Below are 23,963 nucleotides of genomic sequence, written 5' to 3' on the forward strand. Positions count from 1 at the left end.
GCAAAATGTCAGTACTAATGTTAAAATGTCTCCAGTGTCTTTCAGCTAGAAATGATTTAGATTTAATGAGACTGAAGCTGACCTGTGCCTTCTTCTGCTTGACAGCACTGGCGATGGACGGAGCGTCCCCCACCACCACCTCAGACACGTCCCCCAAACCGGGCTCGGCCCCGTGCTTTCCCTCCTTCTTGGGCTGTATGTTCAGCAGCTCAGCCATCAGGTCGGCCTCTGCTGCCTCTCCCTGAGCCATCTGAGCCATCTCCGCCAGCGCCGACGCTTCACTCGCCTCCATCTTCTCCATCTCCAGCACATCTCCATGGATTCCGAACTGGGTGGGGTCAGGCATGTTTCCCAAAATGTCCGTCACCTTCATGTTCTTGGCCCCTTCGACGAGGCCGCCCCCGAACATAGTGGTCCACAATATGTGGAAGAAACCCCAAACCAGGCTGTAGACAAAGTGGAACAGGCCCGTGATGATCATCCAGAAGAAGGAGAAGAAGCCTCGCACCATCTCCTTAATGCTCATCTTCCTGAACTTTCTGTACTGCCGCCTCATGCTTTTAAAAGTGAGCAGCTGGCGGAAGTTGCAGAGGCTTTTTTTCATGGAGATGCATGCAACCGTAAAAGCTGAGGAAGACTCCAACATCACGCCCTCTTCCTCTTCCTCTTCTGGGTTTTCCACCACACTCTGGCTATCGTCCTCGTCTTCCTCCGGACGCTCCACCGGGTCCGGCTCTGATATCTGAGAAGCCAGCTGCATCTCGAAGATGGTGTCCTCGCAGAAGTTGACAAACAGCTCCATCTTCTCGCTCTCCCCGCCTTCGTTGACGACATCGAAGATAAACTGCCGCTTCGACTCCTTCACCTGAGGCTTTTCCCACTGGGTGCGACTCGACTCGCTGATCTCAAAGTAAACTCTCTCGATGCGCTTGGCTCCGCCCATGATCTCAATACGACCCAGAAACGGCTCGAAGTAGCTGAGAACGCTTTCGGCCAGGTCGAGGAACGTTGAGAGGCGAGCATCGTGAGGCATATGCTCAGAGAGATTAGTCAGCAGCACGGCTACGTTAAAGCCAATGTCCTTGGCAGGCTCATGAAATCTCTCCACAAACTGCTCATAGTTGAACATGTCGTTCTCATCGGCCTCCGCACAGGAGAGGAGAAACTCAATCTCAGACTGGGAATACTGCTTTTGGTTCTCCATGGACTTCTGGAAATCTTTCTTTGAGATGACCCCTTTGCTCTCGGGGTCGTATTCCTTGAAGGTGTCCGAGGTAGTCAAGTCCTTCAGCTTGAGGAACATGTCGAAAAACTTTAGGATCATCTCCACGTTGCTGGAAGATTCCACCAAGGTGTCCACCATTTGTTTTCCAATAGTACCATTGACAACATTACCTGTAAAGTAAAGCAAAGTTTGTCAGGACACACAATAACACGCGCCATGCAGATTAAGCAAAGCTGCTTTGGTAAATATTTAAATACATTCCAAGCAAACAAATCAGTTAGATGAAAGTTAAAAAAAAGTCACACAATGTCCTTGCAAACTAGTGATGCAGCTCATACGGTGAGTCATCAAAATGTAAACCTTCGAGAAGAGAGAGCATCATGACGATCATGTCCTTCTGCAGGTCCAGCAGCTCCTTCAATAATTCAATCTGACTGGAGTCCTATGAGGAGAAGACAAAAAAGGGGAAACCTTGTGAGTCACACATATATCACACTACTACTGACGGCCTCCCTGTAACAGTACAGCCAGTATGTCTAATATCAGTGAGAGATCAAGGCTGCCTCGGATTGTGAGGACCCACAATGGCTCTGTTGGGGCCCAGAAGGGCCTTCTAGCTAACATCCATCCATCAGCACCAGGGTTAATGTTATTTTACTGTCTAAGAGCAGATGGCTAGGTCAGTCTGACTCATTTAGGGTCTCTGTGGCGACTGCATTCGGCATGCCATAAATCTGAGGCGTGCTCTGATGCGCTAAATTCAAACCCTCCACCTGTGCGCTCGCTCATACAGGCTTTACTGTCCTTTCTGATGACCGTGGGATAAGGTTAGGCAGCTGGATTTCATCCCATTCCTGGCTTATTGGGCATAGAGGAAATATTATGGACTTGATGGAGCCATACATCACGTAGCTGAGTGGAGTGACGTGTAATTAAACTGTAGGAGTCTCAGGTTATCTTTGAGCCTGGAGAGACCTCTAGTGGCTGATAGTTTAAAGGACACATACCACTGGATTTTTACTACACTGCATTTTACTTGAGTAAAAGAACATTAGTTTTGTCAGGTAAATATATTAACAATAGATATAATCATCATGCACAGTGGCATGTTTTATGTTATTGGATTATCTTTACTGATGTATTGATGTAGAAGAAATACATTTAATCTTGGGGACGTCTGGGAGCAAAATAATCAAGATGCATATCATAAAACCACTTAAATGGTATATGGCTTAAGCACTTGGCCACAAGACATCTCCTAGATTAAATTTCTGCTGTTACATTAATGCAAACACTGATTCAATTCCACCAGCAGGCCTCCTCTGTTGCATGTCACAGCCCCCTCTCTCCTTTGTATATCTATACAGTAAAACTATCCTACAACAGCCAAAAAATGAGTTAGTCTAGCAGTTGATCTAAAAAAAAAAGTTATTTTACAGAAATGTACTGTATTATTTTACATGTTTTTTCTTGTTTTTTTCTACATTAAGTGCAAATACCATGAAAAAAAGGGAAATTACTTTTATTAAAAATATACACCATTAAAGTTGAAATCTGTAAATTAATTCAATGAGATTTTTTTTTGACAGAATTATTTAATTGCATGTTCTTGAATGTTAAATGTGCAGTTAATTTTTTGTAAAAAAAAATAATAATAATTTACCAAATATAAAATTAAGACAACTTTCTATTATTATTATTATTATTATTATTATTATTATTATTATTATTATTATTATTCATTAAAGTAACAAAATATACTAGTTATTCTACAGATGTGTTTTTTATACTGATAGTTCTATATTTTTAAAGGAATTATCTGAAAACTAATAATTTCTTATTTTTCTAACTGCTTTTTTTAAACAATATTATTTTTACAGTATGGTGGAGATAATTTATATATATTTTCATCCATAATACTGCATTATTTAAAATGATCATGCAAGTGGAGTAAAACAGTCAGGTAGCATAAAATGGAAATGTGCTTCAGTGTAGCAAAAGTACAAACCTGGGATAACTTCATCTGCATGTTGGCAAAAACATGCAAGAAACCAACCACTGCGTCCCACAGCCTGCTGTGAGCCAGACTCTGCTGGTTCCCAATGCATGGACCCTGGAGCACACAGAGAGAGGAGAGATGGTTGCAAAGCATTAAATCAGTCTTCTGCAGCTCCAGATTTGAATAAGTGCAGCATGTTGTCATGTGGTACCTGTATGTACTCAGTTAAAGAGTTGAAGACCTGCTTGGCCACTGCCAGTGCTTTGGAGAAGTTTCTCTGACCTGCTTCATCTATAATATCCTTACCAGAGTAGTACCAGTAGAAATCACTGATGGACTCCTAAAATAAAATAAAATAATTTATTCAAGAAAATGAATGGATAGAAGACAATTTTCTAGACCTGTCTGTAATAATATCATACCTGGAGTCTTAGTAGGTAGTCTACAGTGCTAATGATGATATTAACTGTAGTTGTGTTTCCTGTCTGAGTCCTCAGGAAGTTCTGAAAATCTAAAACAGATGAAAAAATAACATATTTGGTTGTAGTGGAGCTCATTCACACCACCGGGCCTCTAAAACTGTTCAGAGACATGCAGCTCAAGGGTGCTCTGACCGATGAGCAGCGATTTTTATCAGTATTTGGATTTGATATTAATAGTTTGATTGGTAGACAATCAGCCGATCACATGGGAAATGCAAGAACATTTCAACCATTTGTCTACCAGGTGTCTGGAAAAGATAATAAATTTGCAATTTGCAAAATGTGTTCCATAGAAAAGATTAAATATTCAACATGGTTATGGTACGATAATAACCTTTTGCACAATAATGGCAACTTTAGTTTGTTTTTTTTAAACAAATTTGATAACTTGTTACAGATAATTGTACTCTAAGGACAATTGATGTTATTTTTATTTGTTTTGGATATTTCTTCATTATTCATTTACTTTGGGAAGATAAGATAAGATATTCCGTTATTAGTCCCACAACGGGGATGTTTCCAGTGTAACAGCAGCAAAAATTGTCCAGTAAAAATAGAAAAACCATCAATAAAATAACAATAAATAGAAACAAGCAATATTAACAAGAAATATAAAAGTATAACGTATATAAAGTATAATAAGGCACAGTATATGCAATATAGACAGACTCAACATTGAAATTGCATTATCAAATAGAGAAAAATATTTATATTGCACAGTGGAATGAAATATGCCTAACTGAAGTATTGTACGTATTAATATTGCACATTGTGTGTACATTATAGTGCAGTTAAAGTCCGATCGTAATGTGTGTTATCTCTGGTACATTGGAATGAACTGTAAATAAATGGTAAATAATAAATGGCATCATTATTGGATGATGGAGGAAAGAGGAAGATTTCCATTTGGACAATAATATCGCGATTAAAAATAAATAATTAGAATAATAATAAATAGAAGACTTCAACTGGAGTCAATGGTCATTGGTCAGTATAAAAATAATATATATCAGCCTTAATGCAGCTTAGTTGATGGAAAAGTGTCCACCTACCATTGTTGTGGCCCTCACAGAGGAGCTGCAGAAACCTAAAGAGATCCTTAGTGAACTCATCGTTTTGCAGCACCTTGGAACCTGAGGACAGGAAAAAAGATTAAATGCCCCTTTCAGTGATAAGAAGGTCAGAGACCCATCATTTTAATGTCAGTACAGGCATAAGGGCTTGCATAGCTTTCACTTCCTCATAAAGCTGCTGTCTGGCTGTCAAACGGCATCAAATTATGTGCACTATATTTGAGGTTCAGAGCACACAGACGAGGTATAGTGCATCATTTCACAAATTAAAGCAGGGTTTATAAATAGTTGTTGTTGTTAAACACTAGCAAAGCTTTGTTGCTTCTGACAAACAAAGCTTTGGGAGACTTATTTCATATTATTATACACTGGTTAGTATCATCAAAATGAATACAAATTAAAAAAAAAAAAATTAAAAAGTCCCACACAAATGACAAGCACTGACTTCTTACAAAAGAAGAAGTGGAGAGATTCGAGTCAGTTTGGGGCACCTGACCATTGACTGAACAATCTATCCAGATGTCATAGAAGCATGCATGCGTTCCTTCAGTCCAAGGTACAAAGAAGGTTGTATTGCATTCAGGAAAAGGGAGGAAGAGGAAAAGGAGGAAGAGGAAAAGGAGGAGGAGGAGGAGGAGGAGGAGGAGGAGGAGGAGGAGGAGGAAGGAGTTGAACGTAGAGCAATCAAGATGTCAGCATTGCATAGAATGAGTAGAATCTAAACCATGTATTTACCCCGCTCACTCACGTTGACTGCGACCGATGAGATAAAAAACATGATCAGAAGAAAACAAACAAACAAACAAAACAAAAGCAGACATAAGCAAAGGAGAAGACATTTATATTCAATCAGAAGAAGTAGGTACAGGAGAGAGTGATATAGCGCTATAGATATATCTTTACATACTCACATTGATTGGCAGTGACAGTGACATGTGGTTGAGTCTGAAAGTACAGTCTGCTCACTAGGCAGGTGTTTAGACTACAGACTAACTGTTACCCATCACTTATGCCTGAGCTCATGAGGTGAAAATGAGCTGGAATATGCATGAGAAAAATATACTTATATACTGTATGCAACCCATCAGATCAAATAAAGATTAAATGTGGATTTCCTTATGTGGATGCTCTTGTGACTGTGAATGCTTTTCAGTGGCAGACAAGGCCCAGACAGGACTTAGACATACAGTAGCACAGGTTTACCTGCATGATGATGACACGACATGACACACAGGAGACACACGTGACATGGAGATGGGCTTGCACAACGGCAAACTAAAGAGCAGATGTTCATTGAGCTAATGCTGCGGCATTCGTCTTGCAGGCCTGACTAAACGAGGCTAACGCCATGAGCTTGGATGTGACACGTCATGCCACAATAAGGTTTCTACATGTGTCCTCAGTGAAATCGCTCATAGCTTGCACAACGGTTTGGATCACATCTGTAACACTGAGTGGCTTCCTGTTGAGGATCAGTCTGCTGCACAAATAAAGCTATACGTTTCATAACCTCTGTTTTATTGTCAGTTATCGTCTGTAGCAGAGCAAGACTGTATAGAGAATGGACAACGTGTCTCCACTTCCTCCCACATACAAAAGTGAAACCAAAATATCCTGGATATGGTCAGTGCCATATTATATTGGTGACTTAATTTGGAGCCACGGTATTTTCCAAATTCCTGCTCCAAAAGTCAGATAACAATGCAGGCTGTCATTCATGATGCTGCACCCCTGTTCTATAGCATAAAACAACAAGGTGTTCCTAACCTTTAGAAGGCTAAGGCATAGCACTCAAGCTTTATTTAGGCGCGACTAGAGCGGAATGCGTTAAAACTAACGTAATTACTTATGTGTGTTTCCTCTAGCCTTTCCAACATTTTATACACAGATAAAGTTATGATAATTTTTCACGATGATGTGAAATCGCATATTTTTTTATTATAAATGTAGAAATTGTCTTAGTTTTTTTGTTTTTTTTACACCACCACCAAATACTTGCACTAAATTATTTCACAAACCTTGGAAAAACTATGAATAACTAATAAAAGCCAAACCCTTCAGTAAAATGAATACTTGAACAAACATCAACATGATAAGAACAACCTAAAATGATCTTCAGGACAAGTTAAAACTAACTGAATTACTTTTGTCTTTGAGCTTCTGGAGTGGTGAATATTTATTATCTACTCCAAATTTGTCCAACTTTTTGTATACAGATTTAGTCATAATAATGTTTCCCAACGATATGAAATTTCAAAATGTAAAAAATGTCTTTCTCTCTTTCTTTGTTTATTTTACACCGCCAAATACTTAGACTGAAGTGATTCACAAACCTTTTGAAAACACTGAATAACTAATCAAAACCAAGCAAATTAACACTGAACATACATCAGTGTGACAAGTTTATTTTTTGAGTTTTCAGTTCAGCTCAAGACCCTCTGCTCACTTTAGTGGGGTGGGGTTTATAGCCCATAATACAGCCAGGCAGCAGGGGGCGATCATGATGTTTTGACTTCACTTTTGTGGAGCTGACTGGCCGTCCATCTTTATATACAGTCCATGGCAACTACACAGTGTATCACATTATTCCTGAAATTTTAGTATTGAGGTTCTGTCTATTACAGAACTTATATCATACTATGATATGAAGCATAAAATCTGCTCAAACTATGCCCCAGACAATGACCTATATGTTTCTTATGGTCATATTTTAGGTCATTAGTATATTGGGTATCTTTTCATCAGTATGATTAAGAGTCTCCTGGCAGAAGACAAATCCATCACCCATAATATTGGTAAATCAATAACTTGGACCGAGACGTTTACCACGTTTGGTGTCCTCACTTACTTGATCCTTCCTCAGTAACCATCCCCAGACCTTCAGCTTTATTTTGCCTTTCAAATGCGTTTAAGTCCAGGACACTGTAATAGAACAAAAACAAAGTCTAAATTATGATAAACTTCATTTCTATATTCTGTATTTCTGCAATCTGTATTTTAAACTGGTACTATGGTAAGTTACAATAAAAAAATATTCCAGGTGTATACTTGTATTTAAGGTTTCTACAAACACATTTATGCACGCTTTATTGTAAAAAACCCCCCCAAAAAACACGTAATTTTTCTCATACTGTCCGTCCGAATGTAACTATTCATCATTTGTCACTTTAAGACCTTCTCCTGGAAAAAGCGTATATTAAAAGAGTATATTTAGAACACAAAAAATACACAGTAAGAAAATGTATAACATTCATTATTGTCAGAATTTGAACTTTAATAGATTACAAAAGTTTTTGTTAGAAAAAAAACAACAAAGATTATAATCGTGATATTTTTGTCTAAATGACTTCATTCTACATGTGTCATTTGAAACGTTGCCAAAAATAAACAGTTTGGAATAACTAGATCGTGTCAAAAAAATTTAATTCTGCTCCTCAGCAACACTATGAAAATGATTGAATCTGTTGAGATGAATGGTCACGTGACAAATATTCACTGAAACTCTTTTTACACAGAGCAGAGAGGAGTGGACAGGAGAGGTTGTAAAAATGCATGCAATACATATTTCAATATGTATTGCATGTTGAGACACAATTATTTCCCCAATGTTCATGACACTTGTGGGCTCTTGGAAAAGTGTTGTATAAATAAATTCCATTTTATTCCAATTTAAAAAAAATAATTTATCAGAGAAATTCAACTTCCATTTATTCTTTTTTTCTGATTTATATCATTATAACCGTGTCATTCTGCACAAAATACATTTTTGAGTTAGTCACACTTCTAGCAATGATTTTGCTGTTTCTATAGAGCTGCAGGACTTATATATTGCAGTGAAATACAAGACCACAGTGAGTAGTAGAAAAGCAGGTGTTTTTGTGTGATAACTAGTTACCTGCAAGACATCATCAGTCCAGACAAACTTTTAAAAAAGCCAACATCTCTTTTTTCCTTCAGGTAGTCCAGCATTTTCTGCATTAAGATAAAAGCACAATAAATACTAAAGCTGAAGCTAAAGATGTTGTTAACAATACAAACTGTGCATGCTGACTGATGTTTACCTGCTGCACCAGGATGTTTCCCCCGTTGAGGACGGAGATGCCGAGTTTGAGGGTGAAAGTCACCACAGCACCCAGTCGACCTGATGACCACAGATCATACATCATACAGTGGTGATAAAAGGTGCAGTTATAAGAAGTCAGACAGATGAATCTGTCTCTTCCTACCTTTGCTAGCACTGATCATCTGAAGCACCATCTCTGCAGCTCCTCGATCATGTAGTCTGGCCTGCTGGTAGAGCATCTTTTGCTTCTCCATTTCCTTTTCCTGTATGAAATGATAACAATAGTAAGCACCAAAAGCAAAGTGCAGAACAGTATGCCAAGGAAAGAAAAAAAGGCGGCACCTCAAATGTTTTCTCTTTTCCTTCCTCCTCTTCTTCTTCTTCACCTTCATCACAACTCTGGCAGGGAAAGCTAAATGTCAGACCTGCAACATTTTGCTCAACAGTGTGCATTTGAGTGAAAGCAATTCAGAGAATGAAGTACCTTTGCCATCATATCTGCATATGCAATATACAAGGGATCCTCTTCCAAAGAACTAACAAAAAAAGAGAGACAAATATCTGATGGTTAAACCTTGTGCAGCACATCTCATCACATTTGTATTTATAGCCACTGCAGTTTATGTATAGTAAGCAGCAAGAAATAGTAAAAAAAAAAAAAAAAAAACCCTGCTTGTTTCTGTCCCAGTGTAAGATATATGGTGATGATTTAGCTTAATGCGGCTCTTTATCAGCTAAGGGGCAGGCCAAAACTATTATATAGCACAGATGGAACAAAGCGTGTTGGTGCCAGGTGGCAGGTGTGTGACAGTGAGTGTGTATTCACCTGCACTCGGTCAGAGCGTTGTGGCTGAAATGCAGAATAAGCTGGTGAAGAGGGTCCGGCTGCTTTCTTTCTTCCTCCTCTTCCTCTTCCTCCACTTTGGACTGCGTTTTCTGGACAAAGTAAATACTGAAGCTCATGCACATACAATATCAACAACCTGAGCCATAAATACTCTGCATGAACAGTAGATGCAGTAACATTAAATTGCTACTTAATGCACAACTTACCTTCAGAGAATCAGGTTGTATCAGAAAAAAGGCAGTACAGTACAGATTGTATATATACTGACAGCATGCAGACAGTAAACCACAAGCACAGGCATGTACACACATACACGCATATGTGGGCACACACACATGCACACACAGAGCAGATGATGTTCAGCAGGATTTAAAAGTAGGGAATGGGGTTAAGCATGACTCTCCATAAACCCATACACATTATCATAGTCTTCTTATCTTTTTACACCAGAACATGATAGCAGACACTATTTTCTCTGCTGCAGATATGTGTGCTTGGTTTACTGGATCATAAAGTTCTTCATCTGTCACACCCTTAACTTCTGATATGGTGCCCTGTGGCTTTCATTTCAAATAATCAGATTTTCAAAAGTTGTATTAATTCAAAGTTTTATCTTCATTTCCTTTTTAAAAAAAAAAAAGAATACACCCATTGGCACAGTAGGGCATGTCAAGTTCTTTGCCTTAATGATAGCCCATTATTACAGATCAGAAAACCCTTTAAGCATTCCTAATCATTCTCTGCATTTAAAGTTAGAGGCTACCATGAGCTACAAAGTACAGAAGAAGAAGTACTTTTGCAAAGTTGTAAAGAAAGTAGCAGCATGCTTGTTCTTATTCTGCTTTCTCTACAAACTCAATGCATGACTGTGATGTTTTGTGATTGTTCAAATTTAAGAAAGACACCACCGCTTTCAGAAATTTCACTGGTAAGTCGGAGCATCGAAGCAGGATGCCTTCTTACCGATGTTGGATGGGACACGGTGGTCGAAATACATCAGCTGGCTCTGACATCAGCGGTGATGCCATGCTTGCGAAAAATAAGGGGGGTCAGGTCTAGTGCGACCCAGCGGTACGGTGGTGGAACTGGGACACTTTTTTTTTTTTTTTTACGACACAAGTAAATTAAAGTGGTGCTGTAGGGACGACGGACGATCAGCTCCACACCAACAAGACGGCACTGGGAGATGCACAAGTACTTACTGCAAGGTCCTGCACTAGCTTCTCCTCAAAAGAGTACTCCTCTGTTTCTATCCATATTCTTTGATAGGCCAGGAGGAAGAGATTAATAGAGCGATGCCTAAGGAGGGGTAAGAGGAGATCAGCCTGGGTTAGAGAGGAGCAGAGCAGAGGAGGAGAGAACACTCTTTGGGAGAGGTTAATGCTGGTTAGTTTGGGTACTGGCACATCCAGCTGGTCACTGAAAACTGTTGATTTAGTAACAATCTCTAGTCCTAAACTCTCATCAGCAGGAAGAAATTCAAGGCAAATTGATCCACTGAGTTTTAATTTTTTTTGGTACTAATATATGTGCACATCAGCAGCAGTTAAAGGAATAGTTTAATAGACATTTAAGGAAATATGCTGATTTACTTCCTTCACTGGATGAGAAGAAAATCAATTAAAGCTACAACCAGTGGTGGAAGTAGTATCCAGATCCTTTATTTCAGTAAAAATACTAATACCACACTGTGAAATTACTCCACTACAAGTAAAAGTCCTGCATTAAAAAAAAACGTTTAAGTTTCAGCATCAAAATGTACTTAAGGTATCAAAAGTAAAAGTACTCGTTGTGCAGAATGGACCCACTCAGATTGGGAAATATATTCCAAATATATTATTGGAGTATTATTATTCATGCATTCATGTAAGCAGCATGTTAATGTTCTCCAGGTAGGGCTATTTTTTTGCGGTTATGTGGTTTCATTTATGAAAATGTGTATTCTTTTTTAATTGGTTTTTCACGTTAAATCTCGACCTGAAAAGTAACTAAAGCTGGCAGCTAAATGTAGTGGAGTAAAAAGTACAATATTTGCCTCTAAAATGTAGTGGAGTACAAGTATAAAATTACATAAAGGAAAATACTAAAGTAAAGTACAAGTGCAAAGATCAAAATTGTACAGAAGTACAGTACTTGAGTAAATGTACTTAGTTACATTCCACCACTGGCTACAACCAGGAGACAATTATCCAAGCTTAGCATAAAGATTGGATGCAGGAGGGGGTTTTCAGTCAGGTTTCCTGTTTTCAGTCTGTATGCTAAACTACGCTAATTGCCTGTCTGTTAACATTAACACATCAGAGTGGTATCAATCAAACTATTCCTTGCATTACTTTACAGACACAGACCAGTGGAAAGTCCAGCGGGAATATTGAGAATGTGAGTCACATTTGTAGCATTAACAGTGCCTGGAGGAAAGCGAGGGGAAGTTAAGAAAGGTATGCAAGGTTGTACAGCAGCAACATCGGATCAGTGCTACGTTACCGTTAGCATGGAGAGCAGACTGTCATAGTCTGTGTTCTCATGCATTATCTCCAGCCAAATATGTCGGTAGGCTTTCAGGAAGTAATTATTATTTTTGTGCCTGAGGGGATGAGGTACAATAGAGTGTGACATTGAGGAGAGAACAGAGGCTGAATAGTGAGACACAAAAAGAAAAAAGATGACATCTGATTGCGTGAAACTCTGAGAGAGTCGACATTATCCAGAAGCTCCACATCCAGCCCTCCAACACAAATCTATTAACCCAAACAAAAACAATCAATTGTGCCTACATTGTAAATACTGTCTGATAATTATAAGCTGTACTGTGTCATATTTCACTGTCAACAACTCTGAATAAATGAGTCATGCTGTCAGGCAGGCGGGCGGCATCGTCTCAGCACATATTGAAGATGGCCACCCCCAGGTTGGGCCTCATAATTGTTTTCCTCCCTACTGTAGCTCTCTGCCTGACTTCCTGTGATTGAGTTACAGAGCAGCAGGGCATGAAATTGCTAGTGTCCCTTTTATTTCTGCACCTTGATAACAGCTGCAGGCCAGACATTTGTCCTACAAACGGCGGGAGGGAGGCTGTGGATTAATGCAGGGTCAGAACCCAAGAAGAGAGAGAAATGAGGGTTTTGAGCCAGACAGGAAAATAATAAATTATGGTGGTATTTGTCCACAAAAAACCCATACAGGTGCTGTTTCAAGTGGTTTTATGCTTAAAAGAATCTAGCAAAGTTACGGAGGCTGTAGGTGTAACGTATGCAGTCGTACCTCGGCAGATTATAAAGTGGAGCCATGCGAAAGCAGGCAACGACTGCTCGCTTCCTCTGCTTGGACAGCAGCTTCTGCCACACACATTTCTTGGATCTCAATGGCTGCTCCACCTAAAGGAAGGAGAAGAAGTCGGTGTTAAGATTACATGGTTAATCAACACTGTAATGACATTCTACACAAGTTAACAGTCTTGAGTCAAATCATGACATCTTCATGACATCATGACATAAAAATGAAGCAACGTGTTTCCCTGCCATCAACTTCCCTCTAAAGTTCTGGCTTGAAACTCTATGCCAGTTTTTGTTTGATGATGATAAACAATAAAACCAGAGATAAGGTCAAATATGTTTAGTGTGAAAATATAAAACTACATGTTCTCCTCATTTTACCTCTTATATGTAATATTTGCAACCAGCATTTACATTTTTTTCACTGAGCATGATTTTGTCTTTTTTTTGTGTTGAAAACATTGATCCAGTTAGTCAAAGTGAAAAAATAATTATCAGGTCATATAGGTGAGGCTGTGCCTTTAAAAAGAAAAAAATTAAGTGGTATATACAGGCAGAGTGAAGGTAAAAAATGGGCAAAATAACCCAACTCAAAAGGGTTAAACATATCTCTGATAACAGAGTAAAGAAGCAGACTGTGAGTGATAGAATAAGCACAGTAAAGTTAACTGTAACTGCAAATTTGTTTTTCACGTTTCTGGTTCAACTGTTGATTTTACGTTGTTTGTGACCATACCAACTGTTTATAAAGAAGGGTGACATTACAGTTCCCCAAAAGTGGAGCCAAAGCATCTTTATCACCTCCCCTATAGGTCATAAACCCCACCCCTCCATGTTGGCAGATGGGACATGGGACAAACTAAAAAATGGAAAAATAAATAAATAAAAAGTACAAAAATAACCCCATGAGGTTAAATATTTTTAATCCTATGCGGATTATGCCCTTATCCACATTAGGCAACACCCAAAAATATAAATTATGGGTCTTTGGCAGCATATTTGTAGTGACCAAGCAACCTCACAGTTGCACCCTGAGTGTCTCTGTTTCGTTAAGTATAACTGAGCCCAACCTGCTCCAGGTTGAAGACAGCAGCAGAGATCCTCTGGATACGATCCACCATCCTCTCGGGGTCCGGAGGCCCTTCGCTTCTCATCGCTATGTCCTTGTACAGATTGAGCTGCCATCTCACCGCAGGGTCCTCTGACTGAGAGTGGGTTGCAAACAGAGACATAAAAATACAGTACCTATAGAGTTTGGAAGCCAATAACAACATAGTATCATCATAATGATATCGACATGTTCACCTTTTCCCGGAGATGGAGATTCTGCCGAATATGATCTTTGACCTCTTCATCTGTGTCTCTCTATTAGACAATAACAAGAGCTTCAAATAAGTGTTCCTGTGTGAGTGTAGGGATAGATTTTTGTGATTTTGCAGCTGCTGCACAGTCACATAAAAGTTGTCTCACCAGGAGGTAACGAGTCTTGGCTAGAGAGATGAGCTCCTGGTCTCCTGGCGTACACATGTTGAGGCCGATTGGCAGCATCTTCTTCAGAGCCGCCACAATCAGCGACGTCTGGATGGAGTAGAACTCACCACGCCTCTTCTTGTGTTTCCTCTCCTGGTCCTGCCCTCCAGACTGTTAAAAAAATCACGACATAACCTTAGACAACACAAGTGGTGATTAAAAAAAATTGTGGTGGCTTAATAAGTTGGTCTCTTAAAGTAATACACACTATTATCCAATTTTTGCTGAGATTAATGTTGCACTAAAGCACTTGCTTTCAACATTTAGGCTGATACCTTAACAGTATTTTTATTGGAGCTTATTGCACAGCAGGAACACTCCCACTGTATTTGAACAGAAGCCAGAGGCATTTATTTTTCGGGCCTGGCAAAATCTGCGACCAGACTGAATCTGTGCCACTGAAGCATTAAGAAGTTTCACACCTCAGCTAAAAAGCAGAACTAGCAGACTGATTCTGTTAGAACAGCAAGATGTTACCACTGAGGGAGAGCTGCACTTTTGAGCCAAATTGAAGCAGCTGGCTCAGTGAAAACACTAATTTCCATATTAATATATATAAATATATACATATACACTGACACACACACACACACACATACACACGCACAGACACAGCTTTAACACACATTGACTACAACATAATATAAATAACATGAGGTAACTATTGGCCAAACACACCAGGCTTCCACAATCCATCAACCGCAAACACACCAGTGGCATGTGATCACATGATTTGTTACAGAAGGGCTGGGCTTCATTACTCCCAATGAGACGTGTTCCACCCATACAGCAATGAGGAATGAGCAAAGTTACCAAGTTACACGTGGTGATGAATGGTGGTCACATCATATATAACTACACTATATACTATATAGCACAGCGGCACAAGCTATTGGCTTTTCTGCTTAGCGACGGGAGCATATAAGCCAATGAGCTGGCAGGTAAACGGCACATGCACTGCATCACTCTACCTTCTCCTTAAAGGACTGTTAGAGATAGAGACAGAGACAGAGAAAGAAAGGCAGATAGAAGAAGGGATGAGAGGGTAAGTCGTGGAGGCACACAGTCCTCACATGGACATGCATTTGTTTGCCTTTAAACAGCGAAACCAGGCAGACAAGAAATGAAATGTTCTAATTCCTGTAACGCTGAAGAGGGCTGAATGTGTGCATGTTGTTTTTAATCATCTGCTGTAACATGCATGCTTGCATAAATTCATACACGCACACACACAGTCATAAGTCAGAATCCATTTTATCAAAGTCATGTGAGCATAGAGGTTTGATGCAGCCAAGAGTTTTTTTTGTCTTTTTTTTTTCATGGATGTATAAACAGAACTAGATACAGTGTTGGTGGTAGGGTCCAATTAATTCCAATGAAAGTTGCCTAGTGGCGCCCTTTTTATATATTGATCACTTTGGCTTTGAATTTCACAGCGATTTCCACTTAGAATGACATAAATCATTAAAAAAAAAAAGAAAAAACACATGTTGAATCTTTCAGAAAAATTATATTTTTTAAATTGGAATAAAATGAAACACTTTTCCAAGTGCATACAAGTGTCATGGATGTTGGAATAAAAAAATTGGGTCTCCACATGTTATACATATTGAACTATTTGCATTTTGTAAGCTCTACTTGCAACCTCTCCTGTCCTCTCCTCTCTGCTCTGTGTAAACAGATTTTCAGTGAATATTTCTCACGTGACTGTTCATCTCAGCAGAATCAATCATTCACAGTGTCTCCGAGGAGTAGAATTTAATGTTTTTAACATGATCTAGTTATTCCAAATGCTTTTTTTGTTTTGTTTAAATGAGACATGTAGAATAAAAATGATTTTGACAGAAATATAACAGTTTTAAGCTTTGTTTGGTTACTTTTTCTTTTGTAACCTATGTTCCCTCTTCCAGGACTGTTGGAAAGTTTAAATTTCAACGATAATGCCTTTTTTTTTCCAATTTCTTTCTACAATGAACGGTGTATTTCTTGCAATTACTTGTTAATTCAATCGGTTTAGAGTATTACATAAGGGCTACAGTTCACAAAGTCTTTTTGAGCCCAAAAACATGTTATTACGGACCAAAGCTCAGCCCTGTTCCTGTATCCAGTCCTCCTTATATGCATGCATTCATGCAGTTTACATATTACCATCCTGGCACATGTACACAAAAGTGGTGCTGGTAACATGGCTGAGAAAATGTTAACATGTGTCTTGCTTATTCTACTAATCCTGTTTATTTATGGATCTGTTTCAGCTTCTCACACACATTCAATGGGTCAATTACACATAACTAAAAGGGATTTAATCTGCTGCCAGAATAAGAAAATAAAGTGTTTGAGAGGTAGAGCGCAAATACAAAACATACCTTAGACATCTTGGTTTTATTATCTCCAGTCAAGAAGGAAAGGTTATTTATTTCATTCTGGACCACAAAGTTCTGCTCTTCTCTTTTGAAATTCTGGAGAGAGATGAAAGCAGATTAAAGTTTTTTAAAGGGTTTTTACTTAGAAAAGATGTCTGTTTTTGTTTAGCTGAACATGTATGGAGATGAGAGAACCTACGTGTGACTTGCACCAAAGGATAAATATCTCTGCAACCATTCTGAAGAGCTCATTGGAGTCAGCATCTGGTTCTTTCAGCCACCTCGACCTGCAGCAAGAAGATAGAAAGATTAATTCATCCTTCGTACATTTTCTGCAAACATCTTAAAACAACTTCATCATCCTTTGCTCAGTGAGCTAACCTGTTGTTGTCCACATAGCGGATAAGCATGGGGTAGAAAGCGTACAGGTCCCTGCAGAGTACGGCAAACTCGTCCAGGATGAGCAGCTCAGCCTCCTGGGTGTCTCCCTTACTGTCTGCCTTCAGGAGCTCTTCCTCAGACACCACCTTCACTGTCTTCTTCTTCAGCTTCTCCAGTGTGGGCAGGAAGTGGCTCTTCAGCAGGTCTGCACGGGCCTTGCTGATGATGGGTTGCACATACACTGCACAGAGGAAAAGAGAGAAAACGTCACCTTATTCGTTTTATTTTAAGGTACAGTATATCAGAAATGTTGTCAGTATTTTAGTATCCTTCATTAGCCGGAGCTGTTTATTGGGCGCTTAGAATGTCTATCAAAAGCGTTTGTAGGTAGCTCTTAGCCAATCGTATCAGTTATACCAGATGACGTAGTAGAGCGACAGAAATTGATGTTTGCTGTGTGTGTGAGTGTGTGAGAGAGTGTTGTTTGCTGCTTTGCTTCTCCAGTTCTCGCTTTCTGCAAGATTATTTATTTTCACGCTTTATTCCCCCTCATGTCATTCAGCCACACACATCCACTGATTTTATGGGCAATAAACAAGCTGCTGCGGGTCTCTCGGCGGCTCCACTGTCCCCCGACTCGTAGCGAGATCACCGGCGTTACGGTAGCGGGGCTAATAGCTATTAGCCCCACTACCGTAACGCCGGTGATTAGCGCCGCTAGCGGCTAATAGCCCCGCTACCGTAACGCCGGTGATCTCGCTACGGGCCGGGGGACAGCGGAGCCGCCGAGAGACCTTTCGCCTTTCAACTTTCGCTCCAAACTATTTAAAACACCATCTACAGCGAAAGAGAGTTTCGTGTCTGCTGCAGCCATGTTGGATCCGTAAGAAAACTACAAGCTTCCGTCTGCCGAGTAGTACCCGTCATCGTCTTGCCTTCCCTCCCCGTTCTGTGATTGGATCCCTAAAACAGGGCTAAGAAATCTCTCTGGTTGCCAGACTGCCTGGAGGTTCGAAATGAAATTCGAGCGCGCAAGGCAGTATGGGTATACCCAGGCTAATCCTTCATGGCAATTTAAAGAAATTAAAAAGAAACTCCTGTCCACCTGCAATCCTCTTCATCCAGGACGCCTCGTCGATGCCTAGGTTGTTGTTGAGGATCTTGAGGATGTTGCCCAGAATGAGGCTAAGGTTTTCTGAGGTGACGGTGGTGCAGCAGACGCTGCCCCCGCTGGCTGGCTGGTTCTCAGGCCCCTTCTCCCACCAGTAGGACAGATAGTTACACAGCATGGGCAGCACCACCTCGATCACATGAGGCATCTCTGTGTAGCGCGCTCCAGACTCGGCCATGTCGTTGATGTCCTTCATCAGACCGTCCAGCCGCGGCATCCCGGGACACATCTCCTCAACTGAGTCTGGTATACCCAGGACTAAAGACACCACAGGGGATTCACAGGTGAAAGGTCATTACTTTCAGACAGTCCTTGATCAGATCATAGGTTAAGAAAGTTTCAATGAGAAAAAGTAGCTTAAACAAATCTTAAAATTATGATTGCTGTCAAAATCACTTTATTCTACATGTTTCATTCAAAACGTTGCCAAAAATTAACTGTTTGGAAAAACTAGATCCTGTTAAAAACATGAAATTCTGCTCTCTGCGCTCTGACACTGTGATGCTATGATTGATTCTGCTGAGATGAATGGTCACGTAATAAATATTCACTGAAAATCTGTTGACACAAAGCAGAGAGGAGAGGACAGGAGAGATTGTAAAAATGAAAATAGTTCAATGTGTATAGCATGTGGAGACACAATTTGTTTTTCAGAATTCATGACACTTGTAGGCACTTGGAAAAGTGTTGTATATATAAATTCCATTTTATTCCAATTTTTTAAAAAGTAATTTATCAGAGAAATTTAACCTGCGTTGTTTTTGCATTTTTGAGTTGTTCACACTGCTAGCCTCGATTGTGCTGATCCCAAAGAGGATATATATATATATATTGCAATGAAATACAAGGCCAAAGTGAGTAAAATGTGAGCAAAAAACATTCTGAAACAGCTTGGGGTTCAAAGAGTTAACTTAAAAAAAGGAAACAAAATCCTCAATTTGTATAAAGCGATTCAGTGCATTATATGAGTTAGCCTTTTATAATAGAGTTATTATGTATGACTCACTGGCTCGTTCTCTGGCACTCTTGGTATTAAAGACTGAGCAGGGGTTGTATGTGTTGAGTAGCGGCTCCAGGAAGGCCACAGGCATGGCCCCAGCCAGGGTGGCCAGACACTGACCCAGAGCTGGGAGCTGTCTGAGGGACAGAGAGAGGAGCAGAGCTGTGTTGAATATCAGTGAGTTTCACATGCTGGACAGGAAAATGGGACGATACAATTTATGAATTTTTTGCAATGGAAAGAATCACATCATCCTGAAGCTTCAGGTAAATAAATGTGTGTAGATTTCCCCAAAATGCACTTTTTTGTTCAAACCTTTTTCCATATATATGCAAGTTTAGTTGCATATATGTATTGGTATGTGTCTATGTGTCTATTATTGTAAATTATTTTCCTATATAAAAACATAACACCTCATGTTCAAATTTTTGTAAAAGCTGAATAAAAACAAATTTATAAAATGTTGAGGCTGAGATACCTTTCCACATAGATGTTTTTCCCAGTTCCCAGTGCATAGAGACTGGTCAGGATTCGGTAGCAGGACACTTGGACATCATCCACTGGAAAAAAAAGAAAGTCTCTTGTTAGAATCAGAAGCAGAATTGTTTTTTATTGCCAAGTAGGTTTTCATATTCAAGGAATTTGCTGTGGTGTATTGGTGCATAGGAAGAAACAAACAAAGTACTAAAATATAGATATAGATTAAGGCAAGTACTTCAGCAGCTTAAATAGAAAATATATAGAGTACAAACGTCAACATACTAAAATAATTTGAAAATATATACAAGTAGAGACAGTAGAAACAATATGTACAAATATGCATTTATTTAAATGAGGGAAGGAGCTGTGCAACAGGAATGTGCAAGTTCACAGTATAAATATTTCCAATGTGCAAGATAAGGGCAGGTGAATGTGCATACGTTAATGTAACGTATAGAGCAGGGATAAGCAACCTGAGGCTCCAGGGCCATCTGCATTGGCTCTCTGTGGTTGTGAGAAAAAAAATATTTGAAATAAAATGTTATTTATTTAAATTAAATTTTTAATGTATCATTGGTGTAGGCCTGAAGCTATTTGCATTATTCTGTTGTAAAATAGGTATAGCTTACATATAGCATTAAAAAATGTGCACCGTAGCTTACGAAAGTCCACACCCTGGCGCCTTAAGCTCCAAATTTTGTCAACTTTGAAGGTAGTTTTGAGTTTTCCATAGCTTGGCTAGCTTTCGATTCCAAATTTGCACTTGGGTTCTCACTACATTCTGACAAAATCATATTAATAAATGTTCATTAAGACCTATTGATAATGCTGGTAGGCTAATAAAGGCTTAGTAAGCTGTTTCATCTTCATCAATGGCTCTTTTGTTTGTAAAGGTTGCTGATCACTGCTATAGAGGGTGGAGGGGGGAGTCAGTGCGGATCTCTGGCCTTGCTGATGAGGCCAGTTCCAGAGGGGGAGAAACTGTTCTTACGGCGGGAGGTTTTGGTCTTGATGGACCGCAGCCTCCTGCCAAAGGGGAGTGGCTCAAAACGTCTGTGTCCAGAGTGAGAGGGGTTATAATTCTAATTAATATTCACAGGGGGAACTTTACTATGCATTTGTGTAAACAAGCGACAGATGTGTTCCTTGGTGTCAGGTTGTTACATGTATTACAACAAACATAGATTTGACACTCGCTCTCACACAACACGTTTAATCATTCCTCTGCTGTCGGAACTCACAAAGCAGGTCGACTCCAAAGTGGTGCTGAGTGATGTGTTCAAACAGAGCGGTTAAAATGGGGAGCAGGGCGACGGTGGTGTAGTTGATATTCTGCGACACTCCTTTCATCTGGGAGCGAGAGTGAGTGAACTTCCCCAGCTTCAGGTTCTCGAACGTCTTCTCCAGGTCCTCGGCGGCGTTCTCGAAAAACGTCCTCAGCCCCACCCGCACCAGCTCAGAGCCTGACTTCATCACCGTCCTGTTGGAGTGAAAGAGAGCATGATAAATGACTGAAACCAAATGAGGAAGGAGGATATGCAAGGGCAGGGCTATAATAAACCACTGACGTACCCAGTTGGTATGCAAAGGACAGCACTGTTTACCCACAGTCGGACACGGTCACATATGCAATTACTTCACTCCTACACTCTGTGAAGGTTTTAGTCATGAAATATGAGACATGAGCATCAATCTGACCTCCCTTACACTGAAACATCACTGATTTATTTAATGAATTGGGTGAATATTTAAATCCAAGGTGAGCCTGCCAAAGACATACACTGAAAAAACACACATTATTAATATGATTAGTGTGTCCATTTTCAGCATTTCACAGTTCATAGCATTGCTAAATGAATTACCCATTGTTAAGCCTTGACGTGTAAAGTGAAAGACAGAGTCTGTGGGCATCAGCTAGAGCTCTTCAGCAACAACAAGGTACAATAATACGTTCCCCATTCAGCCTCATTATGTGTGAGCTGCATTAGCAAACAGTACATTGTCTCTAAAGAACACCACAAGCCTCAGGCAACATCTGCGCTATGAAATTTGTTTTGCTTATTGAAATGCCAGAGGACGCTCTTTGTTAATGCCAGCGCATCCCATAAGGCACGGCAGTAATGGTTGTTTGAAAGAAGACAATGTTCATGACAAATATGTTCCTCTTAAGGGTCCAACAGAGGTTCAATTCCACATTTAAACACTGCCGTTATCAAACCTTTGTTAACATTTAACATTGACTTTCCAAAGGTTCCCTGTGAGTAATTCCTGGTGCCTAACTTGTCCTCACCTGGTGTCCAGGGTGTGTGCCAGGATATGCAGACAGCTGACGATGGTCATGGAGTCGCTCCCTACAAGAAAATAGACTTTAATATGACGTAAACATCCAAACTGTCATCCATGTTTAGGAGACTTTCTTTCTTTCTGCACAATTGGTTACTGCAGTGAGTTAGGTGGTTTGTCCTTTTAGATGCATGATGTTGTTTAAAGGAATAGTTCAGCATTTTGGTAAATATTTGTTTTCTGGTCCAAAATAAATTTGTACCACTCTGTATGTCTGTAGGATAAATATGAAGTTACAGCCAGCAGCTGTAAATACAGAAAAATTTGGGTAACAGTTGTCCTGGCTCTGCCTAAAGGTTGAAAGATCAGCCGACCTGCATCTCTTAAGCTCTCTAATTCACATCCTCTATCCTCTGAACCCCACCGGCGGGATTGAAACATATGTTTTCTTTAAATGATCATCAAGAAGTACACCATTTATCGTATAAAGAAACTGTAAAAACAGGCATTATCGTCAAAATTAGGATTTTGCGACAGTCCTTGAACGGATCACAGGTTAGATAAGTTTCCATTAGAAAAAGCAACCAAAACTAAGCTTAAAATTGTGATATTTCTGTCAAAATCACTTTATTCTACATGCCTCATTTAATACAACGCCAGAAAATACTACATTTGGAATAACCAAAACCTTTTAAAAACATTAAATTCTTATATTAAATATATATATATATATATATATATATATATACCAGAGAAATTCAACTTGCGCTTTTCTTCTTGTAATGATTTATGTCATTATAGCTGTTTTACTGCACAAAAAATATTCTAATTCTGCTGATTCCTAACCCAAACCATTATCCCTAATAAAGCCCTTACAACAAGACACTTCCGTTCATAAGGACTAGAAACAAGTTCATAAAGAAGCAACTCAAGACATGATAAACCAACAAACACTCACTTTTACAACACATGCGCGCACACACACACACACACACACACACACACACACACACACACACTGCTGACCAGTCAGTAGTAATCAGCTTACCAAAGAGAGAAATCCTATGTCTGACAAGAGCTGCCAGTTTACAAAACAGGCTGGAGGTGTGATGGATAGACAAAGGAGGGAAATCACACAGTTACAATGAGTAAATTCCAGACAGAAGACTAGTAATAAAGATTATAAGAGTTTAGGATTTTAGGAAAAGAATGACAGAGAGTTACTGATATGCTATACTGCTGTAGGTGAATGTTTTTATTTTGTACCTGGTGACCATCTCCTTCTCCTTGTTGGAGGCGTAACCGCTACTGCTCAGGTTCTTATTGGGGGAGGAGAGGAAGTAGAGAGAGTGGTTCTTGAAGTACTGGTCGATGAGTGGAAGGAGAACCTGAAGGAGGATGTGGATAATGACAAGAACAGATCAGGTTGATGGAATTTAAAAGGGTTAGCTACAGTATATACAGCTGTATGTATATATGTATATCGTATCCTTACTTTGGCAAAAAACTTTATTTCTTGTTCATGAGGGGACCGGTCTGTTTTGCCACTGGCAGCCATGGCCTCTGGATTGAGAACATAAAAATACACAATGATAAAAGGCAACAAGACTCGAAAAAAGTCTCAGCAGTCAGGTTGGATGTGATATAAGCATACCCAGGTGAGCGATGAACTCCTGAGCTGAATCGACATACTTGAGCAGTTTCTTGAGGAACTTGTAAGCAAACCTCTTCTCCATGGAAGAGGAATCCTGCTCCAAGTCCTTCAAACCCCTGCAACACAATAAGGAAATAGCT

The 23,963-nt window shown here is 39.7% G+C and overlaps 1 protein-coding gene across 1 annotated transcript in view; it reads right to left on the reverse strand.

The window, feature by feature from the left end:
• LOC131987714 (ryanodine receptor 3-like) overlaps positions 1–23,963 on the reverse strand; it is a 146,594-nt gene that overhangs the window by 11,863 nt on the left and 110,768 nt on the right. The window contains exons 60-90 of the mRNA XM_059352563.1: positions 23,824–23,939; positions 23,665–23,732; positions 23,436–23,557; positions 23,218–23,267; positions 22,177–22,237; positions 21,128–21,366; positions 19,885–19,966; positions 19,413–19,543; positions 18,341–18,664; positions 17,236–17,476; positions 17,054–17,141; positions 16,858–16,950; positions 14,432–14,602; positions 14,267–14,326; positions 14,032–14,166; positions 12,951–13,063; positions 12,174–12,273; positions 9,669–9,778; positions 9,327–9,378; positions 9,185–9,241; positions 9,006–9,105; positions 8,841–8,920; positions 8,675–8,751; positions 7,628–7,701; positions 5,515–5,532; positions 4,759–4,839; positions 3,647–3,735; positions 3,436–3,564; positions 3,234–3,338; positions 1,586–1,667; positions 83–1,395 (exon numbers count right to left, since the gene is read on the reverse strand). Coding sequence (XP_059208546.1) covers positions 83–1,395; positions 1,586–1,667; positions 3,234–3,338; positions 3,436–3,564; positions 3,647–3,735; positions 4,759–4,839; positions 5,515–5,532; positions 7,628–7,701; positions 8,675–8,751; positions 8,841–8,920; positions 9,006–9,105; positions 9,185–9,241; positions 9,327–9,378; positions 9,669–9,778; positions 12,174–12,273; positions 12,951–13,063; positions 14,032–14,166; positions 14,267–14,326; positions 14,432–14,602; positions 16,858–16,950; positions 17,054–17,141; positions 17,236–17,476; positions 18,341–18,664; positions 19,413–19,543; positions 19,885–19,966; positions 21,128–21,366; positions 22,177–22,237; positions 23,218–23,267; positions 23,436–23,557; positions 23,665–23,732; positions 23,824–23,939 — 4,561 coding nt within the window. The remainder of the gene's footprint in view (positions 1–82; positions 1,396–1,585; positions 1,668–3,233; positions 3,339–3,435; positions 3,565–3,646; positions 3,736–4,758; positions 4,840–5,514; positions 5,533–7,627; positions 7,702–8,674; positions 8,752–8,840; positions 8,921–9,005; positions 9,106–9,184; positions 9,242–9,326; positions 9,379–9,668; positions 9,779–12,173; positions 12,274–12,950; positions 13,064–14,031; positions 14,167–14,266; positions 14,327–14,431; positions 14,603–16,857; positions 16,951–17,053; positions 17,142–17,235; positions 17,477–18,340; positions 18,665–19,412; positions 19,544–19,884; positions 19,967–21,127; positions 21,367–22,176; positions 22,238–23,217; positions 23,268–23,435; positions 23,558–23,664; positions 23,733–23,823; positions 23,940–23,963) is intronic.

This window comes from Centropristis striata, chromosome 16 (genome assembly GCF_030273125.1).
Source record: "Centropristis striata isolate RG_2023a ecotype Rhode Island chromosome 16, C.striata_1.0, whole genome shotgun sequence".
Taxonomy (NCBI): domain Eukaryota; kingdom Metazoa; phylum Chordata; class Actinopteri; order Perciformes; family Serranidae; genus Centropristis; species Centropristis striata.